This window comes from Carcharodon carcharias, chromosome 12 (assembly GCF_017639515.1).
Source record: "Carcharodon carcharias isolate sCarCar2 chromosome 12, sCarCar2.pri, whole genome shotgun sequence".
NCBI classification, from domain to species: Eukaryota; Metazoa; Chordata; class Chondrichthyes; order Lamniformes; family Lamnidae; genus Carcharodon; species Carcharodon carcharias.
In genome coordinates this window covers 144,619,933-144,642,659 of record NC_054478.1, presented here as the reverse complement: position 1 = coordinate 144,642,659, position 22,727 = coordinate 144,619,933, and the positions used below count along the sequence as shown (strand labels likewise).

Genomic DNA, 22,727 nt, shown 5'->3' with positions numbered 1-22,727 from the left:
TTGAATGCGGAGGCTGGTGGGGTGATAAGTGAGGACAAGGGGGACCCTATCATGTTTCTGGGAGGGAGGAGAAGGCGTGAGGGCGGATGCGCGGGACATGGGCCGGACACGGTTGAGGGCCCTGTCAACGACCGTAGGTGGAAAACCTCGGTTAAGGAAGAAGGAGGACATGTCAGAGGAACTGTTTTTGAAAGTGGCATCATCGGAACAGATGTGACGGAGGCGAAGGAACTGAGAGAATGGGATGGAGTCCTTACAGGAAGTGGGGTGTGAGGAGCTGTAGTCGAGATAGCTGTGGGAGTCGGTGGGTTTGTAATGGATATTGGTGGACAGTCTATCACCAGAGATTGAGACAGAGAGGTCAAGGAAGGGAAGGGAAGTGTCAGAGATGGACCACGTGAAAATGATGGAGGGGTGGAGATTGGAAGCAAAATTAATAAATTTTTCCAAGTCCCGACGAGAGCATGAAGCAGCACCGAAGTAATCATCGATGTACCAGAGAAAGAGTTGTGGAAGGGGGCCGGAGTAGGACTGGAACAAGGAATGTTCCACATACCCCATAAAGAGACAGGCATAGCTGGGGCCCATGCGAGATTATGGGATCGAATGTGCCATGTGAGTGGGTGGGTAACTTACGCTTTTCCTGGCCCTTATTGGACAAGCGTCTCTATGATTGACAACATATCGGCCCAATCAGACGAGGAAGGGAGCCGGAAGGTGCCGGGAGGCGGGTTTGGAACGAGCCGTTTGGTGGGTGAGTGACAGTGGAATGATCTAATCAGACGCATCGAAGAGAACGCTGCGCAGGAGGATTGGAGCGAGCCCCCTGGTGGGTGGGGTAAAGAACGTCGGGGCTTGTTCCTGTTAGACAAATGCATTGTCCTATTAGACATTGGCAGCCGAATGGTCCAGTCCGACGCGTCGTAGAGAGGACGGTGGGCGGTGCGCCGCACGAGGGTTGGAGCGAGCCGCCTGGCCGGGGAGGAATTGGGGGGGTGGGGGGGCGGTGCCCAAAAGCAACGCCTAACCTCGCTCCTATTGGACGAGTACGTATGACGAACAGGGGACTATCCCAATCAGGAGAGCCGGAGTGGCGCGCGCATTCTGGGACGAGCCCGCCCCTCCCACCCTTTGGTTGGCCCAAAGTCTAGTCTTAGCTCCTATTGGATGGGTGCGATAGATCGACAGTGAAGCGGTCCAATCGGAAACAGCGGGGGTGGGAGGAGGAGCGCGCGGTTCGAACGGGCCTGGCGCGCGCGCGCCGAGTGCAGGGAGGAGGAGGAGGATGCGAAGGAGGCGGCGGCGGCAAGAGCAGCAGCAACAACAACAACAACAAAATGGCGGCCCCGAAGACAAGGCTTGTACCTCGCGGCCGAACAACACCCTCAACCAAGTGGAAGTGGAGACCGCCTTCCAGCAGCTGTGAGATTTCACCCCCCCCCCTCCCCCCGGTTCTGTTTCGCGGAGCCCGCCGCGCGGCCTTGACTGATTGACAATCGTTCCCAGCCGAGGCCGGGGCCCGGGGCCCGGGGCCCAGCGCCCAACCCCCTCACAGAGCCACCCAGAGCCAGGTTTATTTTAGGGCGGTTACCGAGCTTGGGCGACTGCTTAAAGCCGGATGAAGCCCCGAGTTAAGGGTGTTGGGGGGCCTGCCCGGTTTTTTTTTTGTTTCCGCTGCTTCATCTCACAGTAAATGTTGGCACCAAAGCGCTTTAATATCTTGCCCCTGATTCCCCTCCTCCCCTCCCCCCACAACACACACACACACACACACACCAACCTCAGCTTCTGCCCTCCAGCAGAAACCCGTTTGGAGGACTTGCACATGGTATATCTCAGTGTGCCAGGCTCTGTTCCACACTGTAGACGTGTTCTGTGCATCTCCACAGAGCGAGCATGCATTGTTTTATTTTTAAAGCACCTTGGTAATTGTGCTACTCAAACAGGGACACTCTCTCTCTTTATCTCCTGTGAAATGCTTTGCAGTGACACGGCTGTGTGACACCACTTCAGAACCTCCCTCCCAGGTGAAACTGACATTTTGCCACTTGCAGCCTGACCACCTCAGGTGTTTTTTTCCCTTCCTTTGGTTCCCTGTGTGAAATGACCCGACAGCTTTGCTGATTTTCAGCCTCTATACCTGCAGTCCCCTAAGCCCTCTGACTTCAGTCCCAGACACCCTCGATTTTTCACCCTCGTGAATTCCCCATACCGTGTCTTGGTCACTTCCATGAAAATCGTGGTCTCGCTGCGTGTGAGATCCTGATACCTGACTACTTCTCCATCTCCATTACTGTGAAACACTATGCCTGTCATCTGCCCATTGAGGAAACAATTTCCCATCCCCTTCCCTCCTGGGATTCTTACAACCTTGTGCATAAATTCCCAACTCCCTTGCCTTAAGTTCTTTATTTGTCTCAACATCTCTGCTCCGGGGTCAACTGCTCACTAACCTTTTTTCTTGCCCTTGTACCTAGCAAAGTAATCATCATTTCCCACCCCAGTACACAGTCTCCAGCTGCTCTTCCACGAGTAAAATGGGTGTAAACCCAAACTTACTTGGCAAGCAACTGGCCTAACTACTTAAGATAAAAACAAAAAACTGCGGATGCTGGAAATCCAAAACAAAAACAGAATTACCTGGACAAACTCAGCAGGTCTGGCAGCATCGGCGGAGAAGAAAAGAGTTGACGTTTCGAGTCCTCATGACCCTTCACAGTCTGTTGAAGGGTCATGAAGACTCGAAACGTCAACTCTTTTCTTCTCTGCCGATGCTGCCAGACCTGCTGAGTTTGTCCAGCTAATTCTGTTTTTGTTTTTGTTTTGGCCTAACTACTTATTGGCAGACCTTGTTTGACCAATTCAAGCATTACGGTTGTTTGCTCTCTCTAATGAAAATTGCCTGCCTCTTCAGTATTTCCTTGAGGGCAAATTAACCCCAAGCTCTCTTTTCATGTCAAGCTCTCTGCTTTAACCCTTTTCCTTGCCCCTTTCAGCCTTGTCACAAACAGCAAACATGGGGAACTCATGGGTTTCTTACTTTGAAATAGAGCCCTTCATGTAGCTTTTTTTATTCTGCTTTTTCTCCTTTTCCACCAGCCTCCTCCCTGCCCTCACTCCTAACCTTCAGTGACCTTTTGTAGCTTTTCTTCACCTTCCCTATCTTCCTCGAGCACATTTCATCCTTAAGATCTACCAGCTCCACCAATTCTTTCCTTTGTCTCGATTCTAATTGAGATTGTAAGTGCTTCCCTATTCTTTGCAGTTCCCCTCTCCTTCAAAACTCCTGTCACTCTTCCCTCAAATCCATTCTCTCTCAACTACTGCTCCATCGGCTTCAACCTCAGCCCCATTTCTCACCCCTCTTTCCTATCCAAGGGTTTTGAACATCTCATTGCGTTCCAACTCTCCTGGAACTACCTCTTTAAATCCTCCCAGTCTGGCTTTCACAATTCTCACGGTGCCGAAACAGCCAAATTCACATGCTATCTGCTCTGTTCTATTAACTCAAAGATTTGTTCTTATTGGGAAAGTTAGCAAAATGTTGCATCTTACATTTTTTTTCAGATGAAAATAATAAGTTTAAAATTTCTGTATTGTGCTGTTTCCATTTATAATTAAATCTTTCTTGCTTGTGTTCAGATTACTAACTGCTGCCACAAGGATCCTTAAGTTCAAAGTAAAGACAGGGTACAATTCTCGAAGTCAGTTTGATTCGGAAACTTGACAAGATTATGGCATGTTTATAGACTTGCTTTTGAAGAAATTTCTCTACAGAAGCAACTTGGCCAGCTGTATTGATTTTCTTTTTATTTGTTTTCTATATTTAATCCAATTATATTTGTAGCCTAAGTGTTTATTCTCCTGTTTGAAGTTTAGGAAAGCATGAGGCTTGTCAGTTCCAGTAAGCAAATTAAACAACAACATTCTGTTCAATCCCTGGACCATACTAGACTGTTAGATGTTATGCACCCAAGGCCACACTTTCTCCTTTAGGGAAAGGGGAGTTGCTTGGGGAGTGTCCTTGTTGAGTACAAGAAAAATAATTGGATTCTGATACTCATTACCATTTATTTATTCACTGTCTCACACCCACTATAATCATATCTCGGGTATTTGGGTCCAATTCTCGAAGTCAGTTTGATTTTGAAACTTGACAAGATTATGGCATGTTTATAGACTTGCTTTTGAAGAAATTTCTCTACAGAAGCAACTTGGCCAGCTGTATTCCTGAACTACAAAGCCCTGGTATTGGTGTCTCTGTTTTATGTACCATGGAGATCCAGTGTAATTCTTGGTTTTATTCTGCTCTCCAGTCTTTACTTTGAACTTAAGCATCATTGGAACTATCTTTGTGGCATCAGTTAGTAATTTGAGTGCAAGCAAGAAAGATTTAATTATAAATGGAAACGGGACAATAATTGAGTTATAAACTTTTTGATTTAGTTTACTATCCTGAGAAATTTGTGCTTCATTTACTATTTTATTTTTGTTATAGGTATAATTCTTTGCTTGGCAATAAAGAAAAAGTTGAAAAATCAGCACCAAAGGACAACCATTGTGCTCACACCACGACACAGAAAGATTTGTACAACCTCCTAGCATTGGAGAATGTCCCCCAAAATAACCTAAAAAATGCCTCTCGAGATGTCCTTATAACAGAGGATTCCATTCCATCTGAGCAATTAAGGCTGAGGAATAGCGACAGTGGCAGAGCCATCACTAGCACCTGCAGTGCTGAAGCTGCAAGGCTTTCTGCCAAAAGACCCAATCTGAAATGTAACACTTTTCCAGGAAAGGCAAAAGCGAACTTGAAGTCAAACACTGAGACTTCATTCTTTGCTGTGAAGCAACCAGTTCTCCAAGAAGCGGGTCTAAGCCCCAAAAACAGTGATAAGAATGAAGAAGGAATTTTTGAATTCTCCTCTAATGATGATGCCATCTCGACAAACTCTGGGGAGGATTACAGAGAAACGGTCACCTGTGAGGCCTGCTCGGAGATGTTTTGGAAAGTAGTAAATAAAAAGGCAACGAAGAAAAAGGGGTGTGCATCAGGGAAGAAACAACCTTATGGTAGGATGGTGCATTTTCACAATCGTTCCTTAATGCTGATTGTATACAATGTATGGAGTATGTATGTGTCCTGGTAAAGGCAACATATGTACCATGGGTGAAATTCAATGATGGATAACATTGAATTTTATCCATTGTTTCATTAGTGAGAACCTGATGTCAGTTTGGACTGGAAACACTGATTTTAAAAAGCTCTCTTGTACATATTTTAGCAATTCTTTGCTCTTTACATAATTACTAATCCAGCCTATGTCATGATACAGTTGTAGAGAACTTGCTTGGAGTCTATCCCCAGGCAAATCTCATGTCCAACATTTAGGAGATGGCACACAACTTGGTTTACATTGAAATACAAGCTGACCGTTCAGTCAGTAGAAAGATTTTATAATCGTGTCTTATAGAATCAGTGGAAAAAATTGCACAGCTTTGGGGCAGAGGTCAGGGAGTAGTATGAGGTGAATTGCTCCTTCAGAGGGTCAGCACAGACACAATGGGAAGAATGGCCTCCTATGCTGTAACCCTGCCAGTTTTTGAGTCAAGAATTGTCCTTGCACAAGTTTGAGGGCTGAAAGGATTTCTGAAAAAAAAAGGCTTTGTTTGCAGGCAGTTAGTTTGCTTGTTTTACTGGAACACTGAACATCTGTCAAAATGCTTGTTAAATATTGGTTAACTCATGCGCTTTGAAAGGTGCTCCAGCAGAAGTTGTTGCGAGAAGACTTGCCTCTTATCCTGTTTCTTAACATCTTAAAGCACCTCATGTAATGAATACCTAAACAGGCAGTAACTATTATGTATGCCAGTGTGTCTGCCATTGTACATAAAGCAGTGAGATGAATAACCTGCTGGTGGTTAAAGGAAAGATGTTGATCAGGGAATAGGGAAAGCTTCTTGCTCTTTGTGTAGTGCCACAAGATCTTTAACCTCTGCCTGAATCACCAGCATCGATTTAACACCTCCTTCATAGAATGGCACCTTTAGCAATGCAGCATTCTCTCAGCATTGCATTGAAATTGCACTATAGTTCATGTGCACATGTCCCAAGGTAGATCTTGTAACCATAATCATGTGCTTCAGAAGTAGGAGTGGTGTTGACTAAGCCAATCAGACACTGCAAATAACTTGGCAGGACAAATTCTAGCATTGCTCCGGTGAGACAGGCTTACTCGTTAAGGGTACAGTATCTTGAATATTCAATGTTTATGTAAAATACCCATTTGATACGTATGAAACATTCTCTAGTCCCTCAGAGAGAACCAGTTATCGGATTATCAAATGATTTTTTAATTACGCGAAAACTACTTTATTGCAAGTTAACTAAATTCAAAATCCCAACTGACTAGTAAATTGAAAATCCTAGAACTTAATTATTGCTTGGTATGTTGCCATGAAAATATCAGAGCGATTGCATCATCTGACTTGGTAGAATGTTGGACTTTTTGAGGATGAAGAATGTATTTGGACAGATGCCATTGATGCACTTTCAGCGTGAGTTGCACTAGCTGCCCTTGAAAGTGGCATCCTGTTTGCAAGATATAAAAGCAGAAAATGCTGGCAATACTCAGACCTGGCAGCAACTGTGGAGAAAAATACTGCGGATGCTGTAAATCCAAAATAATGGTCTGCAGGTCCGACAGCAACTTGTGGAGAGAGAAACACAGTCGACGTTTCAGGTTGCTGAGCCATCGTCAGAACAGCTCCGAAACATTAGCTCCTGTTTCTCTCTCCGCAGGTTGCTGTCGGACCTGCTGAGTATTGGCAGCATTATTTCGTTTTTATTGTGGTTTTACAGCATCCACAGTATTTTGCTGTCATATTTGCATGAGCGTATTGAAGAATAATTACGGTGCCCATAGACGTTTACAGCACAGAAGGAGGCCGTTCGGCCCATTGTGTCCATGCCATTCAACAAAGACCTGACTACACTAATCGCATTTTCCAGGGCTTGGCCCATAGCCCTTGAGACTGTGGCAACACATGTGAATATCTAAATATTTCTTAAATATTACAAGAGTTCCTGACTCAACCAACCTTTGAAGCAGTGAGTTCCAGACTCCCACCACCCTCTGGGTGAAATAACTTTCTCCTTAACTCCCCTCTTAGCCTTCTAACTCTTACCTTAAATCTATGCCCCCTGGTTATTGACACCTCTACTAAAGGAAAAAGTACCTTCCTATCCACCTAATCTATGCCCCTCATAGTCTTATACACCTCTATCAGGTCCCCTCTCAACCTTCGTTGCTCCAAGGAAAACAATCCCAGCCTATCCAATCTTTCCTCATAGCTCAGACCCTCCAGCCCAGGCAGCATCCTAGTAAATCTCCTGTGCACCCTCTCCAATGCAATCACATCCTTCCCATAATGTGGTGACCAGAACTGCACACAGTACTCCAGCTGGGCTCAACCAACATTTTATACAGTTCCAGCATAACCTTCCTGCTCTTAAATTCTGTGCCTGAGCTAATAAAGGCTAGTATCCCATATGCCTTCTTAACCACCTTACCTACCTGCCCTGCTACCTTCAGGGATCTGTGGACATGCACACCAAGGTCCCCTCTGATCTTCAGTATTTTCCACGGTCTTACCATTCATAATGTAATCCCTTGCCTTGTTAGCGCCCCCCCCAAGTGCATTACCTCACACTTTTCCAGGTTGAATTCCATTTGCCACTGCTCTGCCCACCTGACTAGTCCATTGGTATCCCCCTGCAATCTACAGCTATCCTCCTCACTATTTACCAGCCTACCAATTTTCATGTCATCTGTGAACTTCTTGATCATACCCCTTACGTTTAGGTCCAAATCATTTATGTACACCACAAACAGCAAGGGCCCCAGCACCGAGCCCTGCGGAACCCCACTGGAAACAAACTTCCAGTCACAGAAACATCCCTCTACCATCACCCTCTGCGTCCTGCCTCTCAGCCAATTTTGGATCCAATGTGCTGTTTTGCCTTGGATTCCATGGGCTCTTGCTTTCTGGACCAGTCTGCCATGAGGGACCTTATCAAAAGCCTTGCCAAAGTATGTGTGGACCACATCAAATGCATTACCCTCATCAACACTCCTAGTTACCTCCTCAAAAAATTTGATCAAATTTGTCAAACACGACCTTCCCTTAACAAATCCATGCTGACTATCCCTGATTAATCCATGTCTCTCCAAGTGCAGGTATGTTCTGTCTTCAGAATTCTTTCTAATAACTTCTCCACCACTGAGGTTAGACTGACTGGCCTATAATTTCCTGGTTTATCCCTCCCTCCCTTTTTTAATAATAGACAATGTTAGCAGTCCTCTGGCACCTCACCTGTGGCCAGAGAGGATTTGAAAATTACTGCCAGGGCCCCTGACATCTCTTCCTTTGCCTCCTTCAACAGCCTGGGATATATCTCATCCGGGCCTGCGGATTTATCCACTTTTAAAGCCTTTAAACCCACTCGAACCTCCTCTCTCCCTGTTAATTTCCTCTAATATTTCACAGCCCTCCAACCTGATGTCCACACCTGCGTCGTCCTTTTCCATTGCGAAGATCGACGCAAAGTATTCATTGAGGACTGTACCTACGTCTTCCAAGTCCAAGTCCACACACACATTATCTCTATGGTCCCTAATTAGCCCTACTCTTTCCTGAGTTATTTTCTCATTCTTTATATATTTAAAAAACTCTTTTGGGTTTCCTTTATCCTACCCACCAATGCTTTCTTATGCACTCTCTTAGCTTTCCTAATTTCCTTTTTAGGCTGCCCTCTGCACATTTTATACTCCTCTAAGGACTCTGCCGTATTCAGCCCTCAGTATCTGGCATAAGCTTCTCTTTTTTCCTTAATCCTAATCTTTATGTCCCTTTACATCTAGGGTTCTCTGGACTTTGTCCTCCCCTTTGTCTTTATGGGAACATATTTGCCCTGTACTCTTGCTATTTCCTCTTTGAATGCCTCCCACTGCTCTGACACAGTTTTATCTGCAAGTAGCTACTTCCAGTCCATTTGGGCCAAATCGTATCTCATCTTAGTTAAATTAGCCTTTTCCCAGTTTAGAACTTTTGTTCCCGGCCCAACCTTATCCATCTCCACAACTATCCTAAATCTAACTGAGTTATGGTCACTATCACCAAAATGCTCCCCAATTGATACGCCTTCCACCTGCCCAGGCTCATTTCCAAATATTAGGTCCAGAACTGTCCCCTCCCAAGTTGGGCTTTCTACATAGTTTGTATTATATATGATTAATTCCAACAAGAATCACCAAGTTTAGAAAATTGAGACTTTTCATATTGCATTTCTTAAATATGCATTTATAATATTTTCCTTGGACACAAGTAACACAAAGCAGCAAAATAAAACAAAAGTACTTCCGATGCTGGAAAACTGAAATAAAAACAAAGTGCTGGAAATATTCAGCAGGTCTGATGGCATCTGTGGAGAGAGAAACAGTTATGCTGGTGTTTATGCTCACGCTAGACAAATGCTTTGTCTCTTTTCTACAATCATTACCACTTCTTTTGCCTTTTGTTGTATGACATTTTTGTCATCTTATATCTCCTGCTTTGCACTCTATCCCAGACCTTCCCTTTTGTTCTTTCCCCTCCCCACTTTCGACAGCCTATTTTAAAAATTATTTAACACCTTCAATGGGTATCGACATTTAGCTTTTCCATATATTAGCAATTCAAAAACTGTTCCTGGTGAATGTGCCAAGCAATGTTGGATAGCAAGTGTTTGTATTTAAATGGAATGTAAGCTAGACTGAAACTGCTATAAACCCCATTTTTATATAGGTTTCTTTTTCAGATCCCACCTCTTTATCCTGTGACCAATGGGTCTTGAAAAAACCTTTGTTGCCTAGAAATCATCTACAGAAACATAGAAGGTACTGTAAATCGTGCCGTATAAGTCCGCCCCCAAAAATCATGTTTTTGCATATACTCGGTATATAAGTTGAACCCCGCCTCCCCCGCACCCGATTTTTCAGCCACACATGCTTGCAGTACTTGCGCTAGTAGTAAGCCTCAATTCTTTACCCTACAAATGCATGTTTTACTTAATCCCAATACCTTATAACTGGGCACCAGAGATTAAGCAAGCGATGTGGGTTATGTTTCAACGATCTGTGGGAGTTTAACACACTCCCACTCTTTGCATCGGATGCTAATGACATTTCAAATTGGTGACCACCCCTCACTAGCAGTTCACTCTTATACCTGGCGTGTAAGTTGACCGCTGTTTTTGGAGGGATTTTTCGAGGCTTCAACGTCGACTTGTATGCTGACATCTACGGTAAACATTCTTCAAGGTAATTTTTGAATTATCAGAAATATTTGTCTGGTGCCCTTGCTTTTAAATTTAGTTGCATTTAAATGTACCGTGCATCATGAGAAACGTGCATCAGGCTCGATAGTGGAGTCAAAAGGTCTGCTAATGTCTGTATTTTAAAAAAGAAATGTCTGTACACTTACTGTCTATAAAATTTTAATTCCAGCTGTTGCGTCTTGTCACGAAAAGTAAGTGCTGGAAGAACTCAGCCTGTCTGGCAGCATCTGTGGAGAGAGAAAACAGTTAACGTGATTTGAGTCATAATTGACTCAAAACGTTAACTCTGTTTCTTTCTCCACAGATGCTACCAGGTCTGTTGAGTTTTTCCGGCACACTTTTTTTTCCAGAATTCCAACATCCACAATATTTTCCTTTTATCTTAGCATCACGTTTTGTCAGCTTTTTTTCCATTCTAAATTCCTTTTGTTCAAATCTATGATAGAGACTAAAGTAGAAAATGCTGGAAACTATCAGCTCAGTGTTTATAAATTACTAAACCATGAAGATGAACAAGGCTTTTAAAAAAAAAAAATAAAGAGAAACCCCATTGGAAGAAGAGCAGAACTTCCTCAAGGAACTGTTAAGTCTCTAACAGGTTCTGAGAATGATGCAGCCCATAAGGAGGCCATTTGTTTCATAGTACCTGTGCTGGATCTTTAGTTGAGCAATCCAATTAGTTCCAAAGTCCTGCAAAATGCTTCCCCTTCGAATGTTTGCCTAATTATCTTTTGAAATTTACTGTTGAATCTGCTTCCAACCCTTTCAGGCAGTACATTCCACATCACAACACTTGCTAGTGTTATTAAAATGGCTTTCTCATATTGCCTCTGATTCTTTGGGTGTGTCCCTCTGTTACCGAACCTTCGGTCACTGGAAACACATCTTTCTCAATTTACCCTATCAAACTCCAGCATAGAATTCTATATAAAGGAAAGAGGCTCCTTCCTTTTAATGGTACCTTTAATGACGAGGAAAATGTTGCTGCATTGGCAGAATCGCCCCCAAGAAGAAAGATTGGATCAGTGCACTGAACTTCTCTCAGCCCAGGTTTCCTGCGTTTTCTCGTAATTTCAGATTTCTAGCATCTGCAGTGTTCTACCTTTATAATAGTAACCAACATGCTGCAATTGTATCCTTCCAGTGACTATCCTGTAGCACCTCAGCCTTGCCAGTTCCAACTCTCCACCTGTACTGCAGGGAAACTTCAATTTCCTGCTTAAATTCCGCTGAGATTTGTTGTTCCGCTGTAATATAAAATCCCAAGTGCCTTAAAAAGACCGCAAAATGGGACTGACCTTTGCGCACAAACTAGTGCAATTATTCTTCCCTTAACCCTGCTTCATCCAGAGGGATCACATTTTTGTCTTGGATCCTTCTGTGCAACATCACAGCAGAATTACTAGTAACTAATTAACAAACATAACCAGCTAAGGGAAGTTTAGTGCCACCTTCCATTTTAGAAGCAAGTTTTAATTTTTTTTTTAAACTAAAATAGTTCACCAGTGATGATTTCAAACTTTATGGAGGGGAGGAGGTTCCAAGACGTGGGCATTGTTTGCTTAGTTACAGATATTTATGTGGCATCCTCTAGAAAAACAACACTGAAGTCCTTTTATGCAGCGTATTCTGGAGTGCGAGGTGTCAACTCTGTTTGAATTTGAACGTTTTGGGCTATGTGAAGTATGATCCTAAGTCAGATATGTGGGGTAAAAATAGTTTATTTAACTAGTTGCAAAGAATGTGTTAGTTAATGTTATAGTTTCAGGTTAGCCCCCTACTATGGGTGAAAAAGCACCAAAAAACTTTGGTTCTTTTTTTAGTGTTCTTCCTGTCTCCCCACAATTGCATGAGCAATTTTCTGTACTGCCCCAGACAACTTTACAACTATGATGAGCTACGTAAACTCAATTATTCCAGTGCTACTTTGCATTCTGATGCAGATGCAAAGAAGCAGAATAACAACTTCAAAATGAATATATTTGGGGTTTTATAATCTTTGCCTTTCACCATATTCTCTTTATGAATTTTATAAGGGGAAACATCTATGGCATTGAAATTATTTTTTTTGTTGGAACTGCACAAAAAGTCAGCATTTGTATTTGCACCTTGAATCTTTTTTTTTCACATATTGGTCTGTTTTTTGTTGCTGTTTCTCAATTTGTAGTGCAGTTGTTTTTATTCAAATCTAGTTTGTATGTGGTAAATCTTCTCGTGACTTATGGTTCTAATTGCAGAGCGATTTGGTGCCTGAAGAAACCGATTGGTGCTTCTGCTCAGAGTGAAGTCACTAGGAAGTGGATCCCACGGTGTTCCCGGCCTCATGTGTTTCTGCAGAGGTAATAACTGTGTTCCTCCCAAAGAGGAGTTCTGCCTTCTGTGCAAAATGATTTTTACCCACAAATTTAGTCAGAGTCGTCCTTTTCCTTTCTACCCAACAAATGTTCGTGTTTCGCTGCATCATATGGAACCAGACTGGAGACTCTATTTCCGTTAACCCACAATTTTAATCGTTTTTAATTTGACCCGAAACATGCATAACCCAATAAAACTTGGTTTGAATACTGCATCAAGTTAATGCCACTCTGGATCGAACTTATTACCCACTGTGCCTCCTGAATGTAGATCGCAAATAATTATAGATGAAGTAGACCATTCAGCCCATCTAAATGTATCTATCTATCAAAATGCTATGGTTGCCCTGTTGCAGTACCCAAGGATTATTCATGTGCTTTTGAGTTTTTGCCTCCAGTATTCTTCCGTAAGGTCTATTCCATACGTTGATCACTCAGTGTGAGGACCTTCCAGATACCTACCCTAAATATAGATTTCTCCGGTTTTGGTCCATATCCTCTTCTCCTACTCCCACAACTTAAAAGTAGTATTCCAGATTTATTAGAATTACTTTGTATATCTTGATAAGATCACCGCTTAGACATTCATCTCCAGGATGATAGGCCCAAGTTTCCCCAGTCTTCTCTCAAACTCTGACTGTTGACACCGGCAGTCAGTCTCGTGACTCTTCTCTGCACCAGCTCCAGTACTTATGTCTCTTTTGCGTCTGAGACCAGAAGTAGATGTGCTGTTCAAGGTGCAGTCTGACCAAAGTACTTTAATCTGCTAACTACTCCCTCTGCCGTGTATTCAATTGTTGACCTTTATTCCTGTATTCTGGTGAAACTGCTCAAATTTCTATTCGCTTTGTTGATTGCTACTCTGCATTGACTGAACAACAACAACTTATATTTATATAGCCTCTTTAATGTTGTAAAAGTCCCAAGACCAGGTCCACAGGAGTGTTATCTATTAAAATTTGACACTGAGCCACATGAGATAGCAGGATAGATGACCAAAAGCTCGGTTAAAGTGATAGGTTTTCTGGAGCATGTTAAAGAGAGAAGCGAGGCAGAGAGGTTTAAGGGAGCTTAAGGACCCTGATAGCTGAAGACATAGCCACCAGTGCCGGAGCGATTAAAATTGGGGTAGTCAAGTGGCCAGAACTGAAAGAACGAAGATAACTTGGAGGGTTGAAGGGCTAGAGGAGATTTGAGATGGGGAGGGGACAAGGCGGTGGAAGGAATTGAAAACAAGGGTAAGAATTTTAGAACCCAGGCTAAATTGGGAGCCCCTGTAGACCAGTGAGCACAGAGCGATGGGCAAACAAGACTTGGTAGGAGTTGGAATCTGGGCAGCAGAGTTTTGGATGACCTTGAGTTTATGGAAGGTAGGAGGTGAGAGGCTGGCCAGGAGCGCATCGGAATAGTCGAGTCTAGAGGTTAAAAAGGGCGTGGAAGGAGGTTTCAGCAGGGGTGGAAATAGGACCATCTTGAGCTTCCAATCTATTAAGACTCCTGGGTCCCTGTCAGCTTCATTCTCATCTATTTAACCAAATTTGTGGAATGTGTGTGTTGCTTATTTTGCTTTCCTATTTGCACTATCTTGCATTTTAAATGTTTGTCATTGTTCTCCCCACTTGCATTTTGTCCAACTCATTTCTATAGTGAGCTGTTTTCGATGATGTTAAACTGTAAAAAATGTAAAGTTTAAATGCACATACTTACTCCTGCCACTGTTTCTTTTGTAGAGTAAATTTCCCCTTCCTCAGCTAACTGTTGATTCCCTCCCACCCTGTCTTCTGCAAAGACTTCATTCCATTCAGCAGTTTCTCCAACTCTCTTGCATCTGTGCGACCTTCCACACTAATGCTTCTGAAATGTCTTCCTGTTTCCTTACCCAAGGATTTCCTTCCTCTGTGGTTGATCGGGCCCTCACCCCATCCCTCCCCCTCAGAACCATGAGAGGGCCCCCTTGGTCTTCACCTTCCACCCCACCAGCCTCCAACAGATTGTTTTCTGTCATCTCCGTTATAATGCTACCACCAAACACATCTTTTCCTTCTCTCTGCTTTCAATGTTCCAAGAGACCATTCCCTCTTTGACACCCTGGTCCACTCTTCGATTGCCTGCTATCCTTCCCCTGGCACCTTCCTATCCAAGAGCAGTGGATGCAACACCTGCCCTCTCACCTTTTATTTTCGCACAACCCATGCCCTTAAAAACATGTTTCAGGTGAACAGTGAGTGACTTGCACTAGTTCTAACTTGGTCTAATACATTCGCTACTCACCTCCATTGAGGAGCTCAAATGCAGATTGGTTAATCACTTTGCTGAACACCTATGTTCAGTCCATAAGCGTGACTTCGAGCTTCCAGCTGCTTGTCGTTTTGATTCTCCATCATGCTCGGACCCCCTCTATCCTCTACCTCATACTTTTTTAAGTTCTTTCACAGGATGTGGATGTCACTGGCAAGGCCAACGTTTGTTGCTCACCCCTAATTGCTCTTGAGATTTTGGTGGTGAGCTGTCTCCTTAAATCACTGCAATTCTTCTAATGTTCATACAGCTACAGTGCTGTAAGGGAGGGGGAGTACTGTTCTCAAAACGATGCAAACTCACGGATTACCATGTCATCTTCCTAATAGGCACTTTACAAGCTTAACATGGGGTTAGATCTTGGTCATTTTCTCGTACAGTAGGTAATGGAAGGTGGCTGCACCAAAGCCACTGGGAATGGAGGATGTGTGGGCTGGTGCTTGGGTAGGGCACTTCCTAAGGATACCCAGCCAGGGGTGGTCCATAGCCCTGGGGTCTATCCACCCTTCTCCTCCACATTCCTGGACCACAGCAACCCCCTCCTCTTTGACAGATTTTCCAGGCTTTCCACCCCATTATTCTGCTGTAACAAGTTGAACCAACTCTGGACACATCTGTTGTTTCTTTGCCCATCCCATCACTACAACAACTTGAATTATATAGCTGCTTTAATGTAATAAAACATCTCAAGGTGCTTCACAGCAGCATTATGAGCCGAAATATGACGCCAAGCCACATAAAGAGATATTAGATCAAATGACCAAAAGCTTGTTCAGAGATTTTAAGGAGTGTCTTAAAGGAGGAAAGGTGGAGAGGTGTAGGGAAGGAACTGAAGGCACAGCCATGAATGAAACACAGAATCTTAACGGCACAGAAGGAGGCCATTTGGCCCATTATGTCTGTACTGGCTCTGCAAGTGAGCATTATGACCCAGTGCCAGTGCCCTGCCTTTTCCCTGTGCCCTTGCACATTGTGTTTCTATTCAAATAGTCATCTAATGTTCTCTTGAATGCCTCAAATGAATCCGCGTCCACCACACATCCAGGCAGTGCATTCCAGACCCGAACCACTCATTGTGTGAAAGTTTTTTTTCCTCACATCACATTTGCTTCTTTTGTAAATCATTTTAAATCTGTGTCCTCTCGTTCTTGATCCTTTTACGAGCAGGAACAGCTTCTCCCTATCTACTCTGCCCAGCCCCCTCATGATTTTGAACATCTCTATCAAATCTCCTCTCAGCTGCCTTCTCCAAGAACAGTCCCAACCTCTCCAATCTATCCTCATAGCTGAAGTTTCTCATCCCTGGAACCATTCTTGTAAACCTCTTCTGCACTCTCTCCAATGTGTTCACATACTTCCTATAATATGGTGCCCAGAACCGTACACAATATTCCAGCTGAGGTCTAACCAGTGTCATACATGAATTCAGCATAACCTTCCTGCTCTAGTATTGTATGCCCCTGTTAATAAAGCCCAGGACACTATAAGCTTTATTAACTGCTCTCTCTTCCTGTCCTGCCACTTTCAATGATCTATGCACATATACACCCAAGTCTTTCTGCTCCAGAACCCCCTTCAAAATTTCACTCCTTATTTTATCTTATCTGTCCATGTTCTTCTTACCAAAATGCATCACCTCACACTTCTCTGTATTGAACTTCATCTGCCACCTATCTGCCCACTCCACCAACTTGTCTACAGCCTTTTGAAGTTCTACACTGTCCTCCTCACAGTTCACAACACTCCCAAACTTCATTTCATCCACAAACTTTGAAATTGTCCCCTGCACACCAAGATCTAGATCATTAATATATATCAAGAAAAGCAAGGGTCCCAATACTCTTGGAGTGATTAAAATCAGGGTGCACAAAAGGCCAAAATTAGATGTGCAGAGATCTTGGGTTGTGGTCCTGGAGGAGATTAGAGAGATGGGGAGGGGTGAGGCTATGGAGGTATTTGAAATCAAGGATGAGAATTTTGATATCAAGGCATTGCTTGACTGGGAACCAATGTAGGTTAGCAAGCATAGGGCAATGGGTGAATGCTGCAAGTTAAAACATAGGTAGCAGAATTGAATGATCTCAAGATTATGGAGGGTAGAATCTGAGACACCAGTCAGGAACGTGTTGAAATAGTCAAGTTTTGAGGTAACAAAGGCATGAAAGAGTGTTTCAGCGGCAGATGAGCTGACGCAGGGTGAAGTCCGGTGATGTTATGGAGATGGTCTTAATGATGGAATGGATATGCATCGAAAGTTCATCGCAGTCAGATTTAACACCAACATTGTGAACAGTCTGGTTTAGTCTCAGATGTTGCTAGGGCACAGTATGAGGGGACTGGGACAGTGGCTTCAGCCTTCCTAACATTTAATTAGAGGCTGGCCTGGTCAACCATGTCTAATGCTGCAGATGGTTTGGGAGGGACGTGAAGGGATATCTTTGTCACGTAGAACTTTGATAAGAGATCTTTGGTGCTTTGGAAGGGCAGAAACCTGATGGGAGGGAAATGGTTTTCTGGAAGAGACAGGCAAGGACTTGGGAGGCAAGGACATTGGTGAGGAAAGGGAAACGGAGTATTAGTTTTCCAGGATGGGAGGGACCAATGGTTTTATTTTTAAAGAGATGGTGATGGCAGATTTAAAGGAGAGGGGGACAACCCCTGAAGAGAGAAATATCAGCTACCAAAAACAAGGGGAGCAAGGAAGCAGAAGGGGAGGTTGGATAATCAGTTTAATGGGAATAGGGTTGAGGGAGCAGGAAGTGGGTCTCATGGTCAAGATTAGTTTGGAGAGAACATGAGGGGAGATGTGGGAGAAACGAGACTTTAAGGGTAGAGCAATGGGGAAACTTGGCCCGGTGGGTTAGTGAAAGGGAGAGTTTTGGCAGAGGTAGTTGATTGTATGCTCTTGATCTTTGTGACAAAAGTCCATATGCTCCTCACACTTATTGTTGGGAGGTGAGGGTGGAAAAGACAGGAAAGAGGTTAAAGGAGTACTTGCAGTGGAGAAAAGTAGCTGGGGTTGTCTTTGCATTCCAGGATAGTTTTTGGAGTTAACAACTTTGGGGAATAAGTTGAAATTATTGTGCCAAAACAGCCAGACTTCAGATTTGAGGCTACTTAATGCTGGTACTGGATTTGAAAAGTAGTAAATATTTGTTCCATAGCATATCACCTTGATAAGCACAGAATTAATCCTAAAAGGGGAAAATTGAGTCGTGTGCTCTCCAGACTATCTCCACTAATGCTGGACAGTAATCAACCCATTATTTAATCATACCAAAGTGCTACTTTAGTGAAATTCTTCCAAATAGTCATTTGGTAGTACAGAATGTGAGTATTGCTGAAAAAGACACAGCTCAAAGCATTTAGTCTTGCACTCTTCAGGACACTATGCAGGAATAACTGAGTCATGCTGCTACTACATAGTAGCAACATGAGTGGTATTTGCCACTTAACTGGGGATGCTGTCATCAGGCCAGAAAGATATTCGGCCTATCTCACAAATGAGTAATGTGGTATATGAATTTCAGTGCCAGTGTGATGCTAGGTATATAGGCCGTACATCCCAAAGACAGACGGATCGTATCAAACAGCATGTCCCAGCTGCTGTTTGCAACAGGCAAGGTTTAAACTGTACACAACCAGTCTGTGCTTGCAAAACTCAAAACATGGTGTCCAATATTAGTTGTAATTCTGCAATTTGACATCATTTGCTAAATAATCCTCAATATGAAGCTAAGAATTACGCTGACAACTAATTTAAGATTCAGTTGGGCTTGCAGTGTGGCGCATTTGCATGTAAAGGAAACTACATACATTAATACACAGGGCCCTGTTCGTTACAGGCAGAAAGAACATATACACACATTGTGCCTGTTTCAGCTAAACAAAATAAGTGACAGCCATTCGCTGTTTCATTCCTCAGGGCAATCCCTTGACCATTCTGGTTTAAATTTCAAACAATGTTTGGCAGTTAACTATTGGTCACCATCACTGGCGCATTCTCCATTGCAACGCCTCTCCAATCAGAGTCTACTTGCCAACCAATCAGCGCACTCATTACATACAGTATAAATTGTCTTCGCCCTAAATTGGTATTCTTGCGAATTATCCTGAAGGGTGCAAGACAAAAAGCTTTGACATGTCCCTTTTTTTCAGAAATTCTTTCAAATGAGTTACTTCAAATTATTTTCATAATAGAACAAAATTCCAGTTAAGTTGCATGCTCCTTTTAGTAAAACAGTTTGTTTTTGGCTTTGCATATATTGAAGTGCAATTGGTGATGGGAAGCACAGTGGCTGTTGATAGAAATGCTTAATGGTAGAAAAGGTAGTGGGGGGGGGGGAAGGAGAGCAGTTAATTAGAAAATGAGGCTTTCACACACTTGGAGTTGAATAAAATATACATTGAGTTAGAAAGTTATGATATATTTATTACTCTTCCTCAGTTTAGATTAACCCGAATTGTGAAAATGTCAACTATGATTGCTCCCTGGCGTCTATTAAGGAGAGATGTTTTCATAATTGAGTTGCAGTTCAAGATTTTATATTCTGGTAACCAAAGCAGCAAAGTTGTAAAATCACATGCGACTGTTTTAATGCACAGCTTCCAGAATAAGTATTCCAAAACACCTGCCCGTCAGCTGGATAACCTTGTTTTTGTATATTGCAGTTAGCTTTATTTTTGGATAAAGGTGTAAATTAAGCTATGCTATTTTAACCACAGGAATCTACGATCCTCCAGGAGAAAAGTTGATGAATTTCTTGCCAAGCATAGAAAAAAACAGCCTCAAAAAAAGACGAAAAAAAGATCAAGGAAGAAAGAGCTATTTGTTTTCAAGCTTCCCAAAACTCCTGCATCTTCCATTGTAATCTCAGATAATGAAGATTCCGAAATGGAAATCAGTACTGTTAAAAGGAAACTAACAACGGCTGTCCTGAGCAGAGAGGACAGGACCAAAAAAGGCAGCTGTGACTTTTCTGCGGACGATTCGAATACCTGTGAAAGTGGGTTTTACAGCTCTGACAGCAAATCGGTGCAGTGTGAGAGTAGCACCTGTACCAACCCTGCATATGATTCCAGATCTTTGAATTTTAATCCAGGAAAAACAGAGCCTGCCTTTTCATCTTCTGCTTCACCGTGTCCTGAGAATCAGTTGCATTCTCCAAATGGAAAAGCAAAAACATGGGAAGGAACGCAAAGCAAAATAAATTCTAGGATAGCTCCTCCCAGTTCTTTTGATTGGTTAAAACCTGGTGGCTTTACGTATATGATTGCTAAGCTGAAGGCTAGATCTCTGACCTCATCAGGCAGTGTTGTCAAAGAGACATGACTTTGCTCTTTCCTTTCAAACTTAAAGTAGTCAGCATAAAGCTGTTCTCTATACTCGCACACGCTTGTGTACACAATTAATGTATAACTAATACTGTTTCTGTTGGAGTATTTAGTCAAATCACCAATTATTTTAATTTTGGACAATTTGACCAATGTTTTTGTTTATATTTATTAAACAAGCACAGCAGTGATTAACATTGCTTTCTTTTTCTATTGGCTTAGTTCTGAATTCTCTGCCCCCACTCCCTCATTCGGTATGAATTAAAGTAGAATTTGTGAAGACCGTTGCAGTTGGTAATAAATTGTTTCATTTAAAAGCTAGTGTTGCAGCCAAGTTGGTAAACGCTTGACTTTCTAAATGATCCCATTTGAAATTGAAGCCAAGTGCAGCCCACTGACAAGTAAATGAACATCCAATTCTCACCTCGGATGAAGAGTTACAGCTTCAGTATCAGACTTTTCCTAGTTTGATGAAAATGTACCTGGAAGTTTGAAGACTATTAATGTTTACATGTTGATCCAAGATATACTCAAAATCACTTTGAATAGCCCTTTATCTTTGTTCTTATCTTGCTATGAGTAGAATCTGATTTTCAAAATAGCCAGTATCTATTTTGGAAAATTAATATTAACTTTTAAAATGCCTTGCTGCTATCATAAGGGATATGCTGAGAAAAAGCTTTGTACCTGTTATACTTCACCTGCACATTCTTTAGGTTAGGACCAGCTCAATTGCACAGCAATACCAACCATCAGTCAGATTTCACTAATTCTGTAAATCTGAACTTTTCCATTTTACTAATGTGTAATGTTTAGTACCCCAAATGTTTTTGAATAAAATATGCTTTTTGGTTTTGCATGCAGTTAATGTGAATGGCAATGAAGACTTGGGCTTTTTTTTTTGAAAAGAAAGTCCAGTCACTAGATCCAGATTGCAGCATTACTGGCAGGAGACAAACAGTGGGGACTGGCCTTCCTCCCTGTCTGCCTGATGTCTACCTGCACCGTCACTGTGCCAGCAGGACATTACTAACTGCAATCATCGCCATCCCCCCTCCTATGATTGGCTTTTGACATATTAAAATAGGAATGCTGTTTTATAAATTTTTTTTATATTTTAAAAAAGGGGCTGACTGTGGTGTAGGTAGACAGACGTCAGGTCAAAATATGTCTTCCTGTGTGACACATACTGGGAGCAAGCAGTCATGTAGATGTTTGGAAATTACCCCGAACACACTTCTATCACAAGGGTAAGGCAGAAATACCTTGTTAGGGTTCGGCTGTTGCACAATTCTATTTACCTGGCATGTGCAGTATCATCTTTATGCTCGAGTGAAACAAAATATATTTTTATTCATTTACAGGATGTGGGCATCACTGGCTAGGCCAGCATTTATTGCCCATCCCTAATTGGCCTTGAAGGTGGTTTTGAGCTGCCTTCTTGAATCACTGCAGTCCCTGTGGTGCTGGCACACCAATGGTGCTGTTAAGGGAGTTCCAGGTTTTTGATCCAGGAACAGTGGTGGTGGTGTTCCCATGTATCTACTATCCTGGTCCTTCTAGATGGTTGGGGGTTTGATGAGTTTCTGCAATGCATCTTGAAAATGGTACACACTGCTGCCACTGTTTGTTAATGGCAGAGCAAGTGAATGTGGAAGGGGTGCCAATTAAGTGGGTTGCTTTGTATTGGAGCTGCACTCACTCAGGCAAGTAGTGAGTATTCTATCACACTCTTGACTTGTGCTTGAAGATGTTTAATTGTATGATTAATTTTTATATGGAGAAGTGTTAGATTATAAGGATCTGGAGCAAAGAATGAGAATCCCTACCATTACACCTTCCAAGATAACTTTTCCCCCCTCCTTTGAATGCATGAACTGGAGTTGAACCAGACAATTCAGAATCCAGTTTCACCACAGACCACATTTTAAAACATTGCTCTCTAGAGAGCAAGTTAAGTTTTTGACTGAAAATTACAATTAGTGCTGAGTTTAAGTTGCTTACTCTGGCCAATAATATGAAGGTTCAAGGAACCTGATCTTGGGATATCCTCGAGCGCCATTTAAGGACAACTGAATAAACAGCATTTAATAGTCATTTGGCAACGGGACCTTGAAAGATTCGTATTGTTAGCTGGGCCTGAGAATTAACTGCAGTTACTGTTAATCCCCAGTACATTGTGATTCGGCATAAATGTATGTCCCTTAATCACTTCGTCCTAGGACCAACTCCTAAGCTTAAGTCTTTTAGGTGTTTCTGCTTATACAAAGTAGGCTGAATACACTGAACAGACTAACCTCTACTAAGTGTCAAAAATGAAATCCCCCAATTGTTGTAATATACATGGGAAAACTGCAGCACAG

At 42.7% G+C, this 22,727-nt stretch overlaps 1 protein-coding gene across 1 annotated transcript; it reads left to right on the top strand.

Annotated features, from left to right (window-relative positions):
* The first annotated feature begins 1,248 nt into the window (after window positions 1-1,248).
* Window positions 1,249-21,244, top strand: si:ch211-227n13.3. The gene is made up of 5 exons (XM_041201458.1): window positions 1,249-1,422; window positions 4,499-5,073; window positions 9,860-9,938; window positions 12,616-12,717; window positions 19,756-21,244. Exons 1-5 carry the CDS (start codon window positions 1,286-1,288, stop codon window positions 20,360-20,362), a joined length of 1,500 nt encoding a protein of 499 aa, XP_041057392.1. The 5' UTR covers window positions 1,249-1,285; the 3' UTR covers window positions 20,363-21,244.
* The last annotated feature ends 1,483 nt before the right edge of the window (window positions 21,245-22,727 follow it).

Coding starts and splice junctions, on each gene's coding strand:
- si:ch211-227n13.3 (XM_041201458.1), top strand. CDS start 1,286: ATGCGAAGGAGGCGGCGGCGGCAAGAGCAGCAGCAACAACAACAACAA. Junction 1,423..4,498: donor GAGACCGCCTTCCAGCAGCT/GTGAGATTTCAC, acceptor TTTTTGTTATAG/GTATAATTCTTTGCTTGGCA. Junction 12,718..19,755: donor CCTCATGTGTTTCTGCAGAG/GTAATAACTGTG, acceptor TTTTAACCACAG/GAATCTACGATCCTCCAGGA.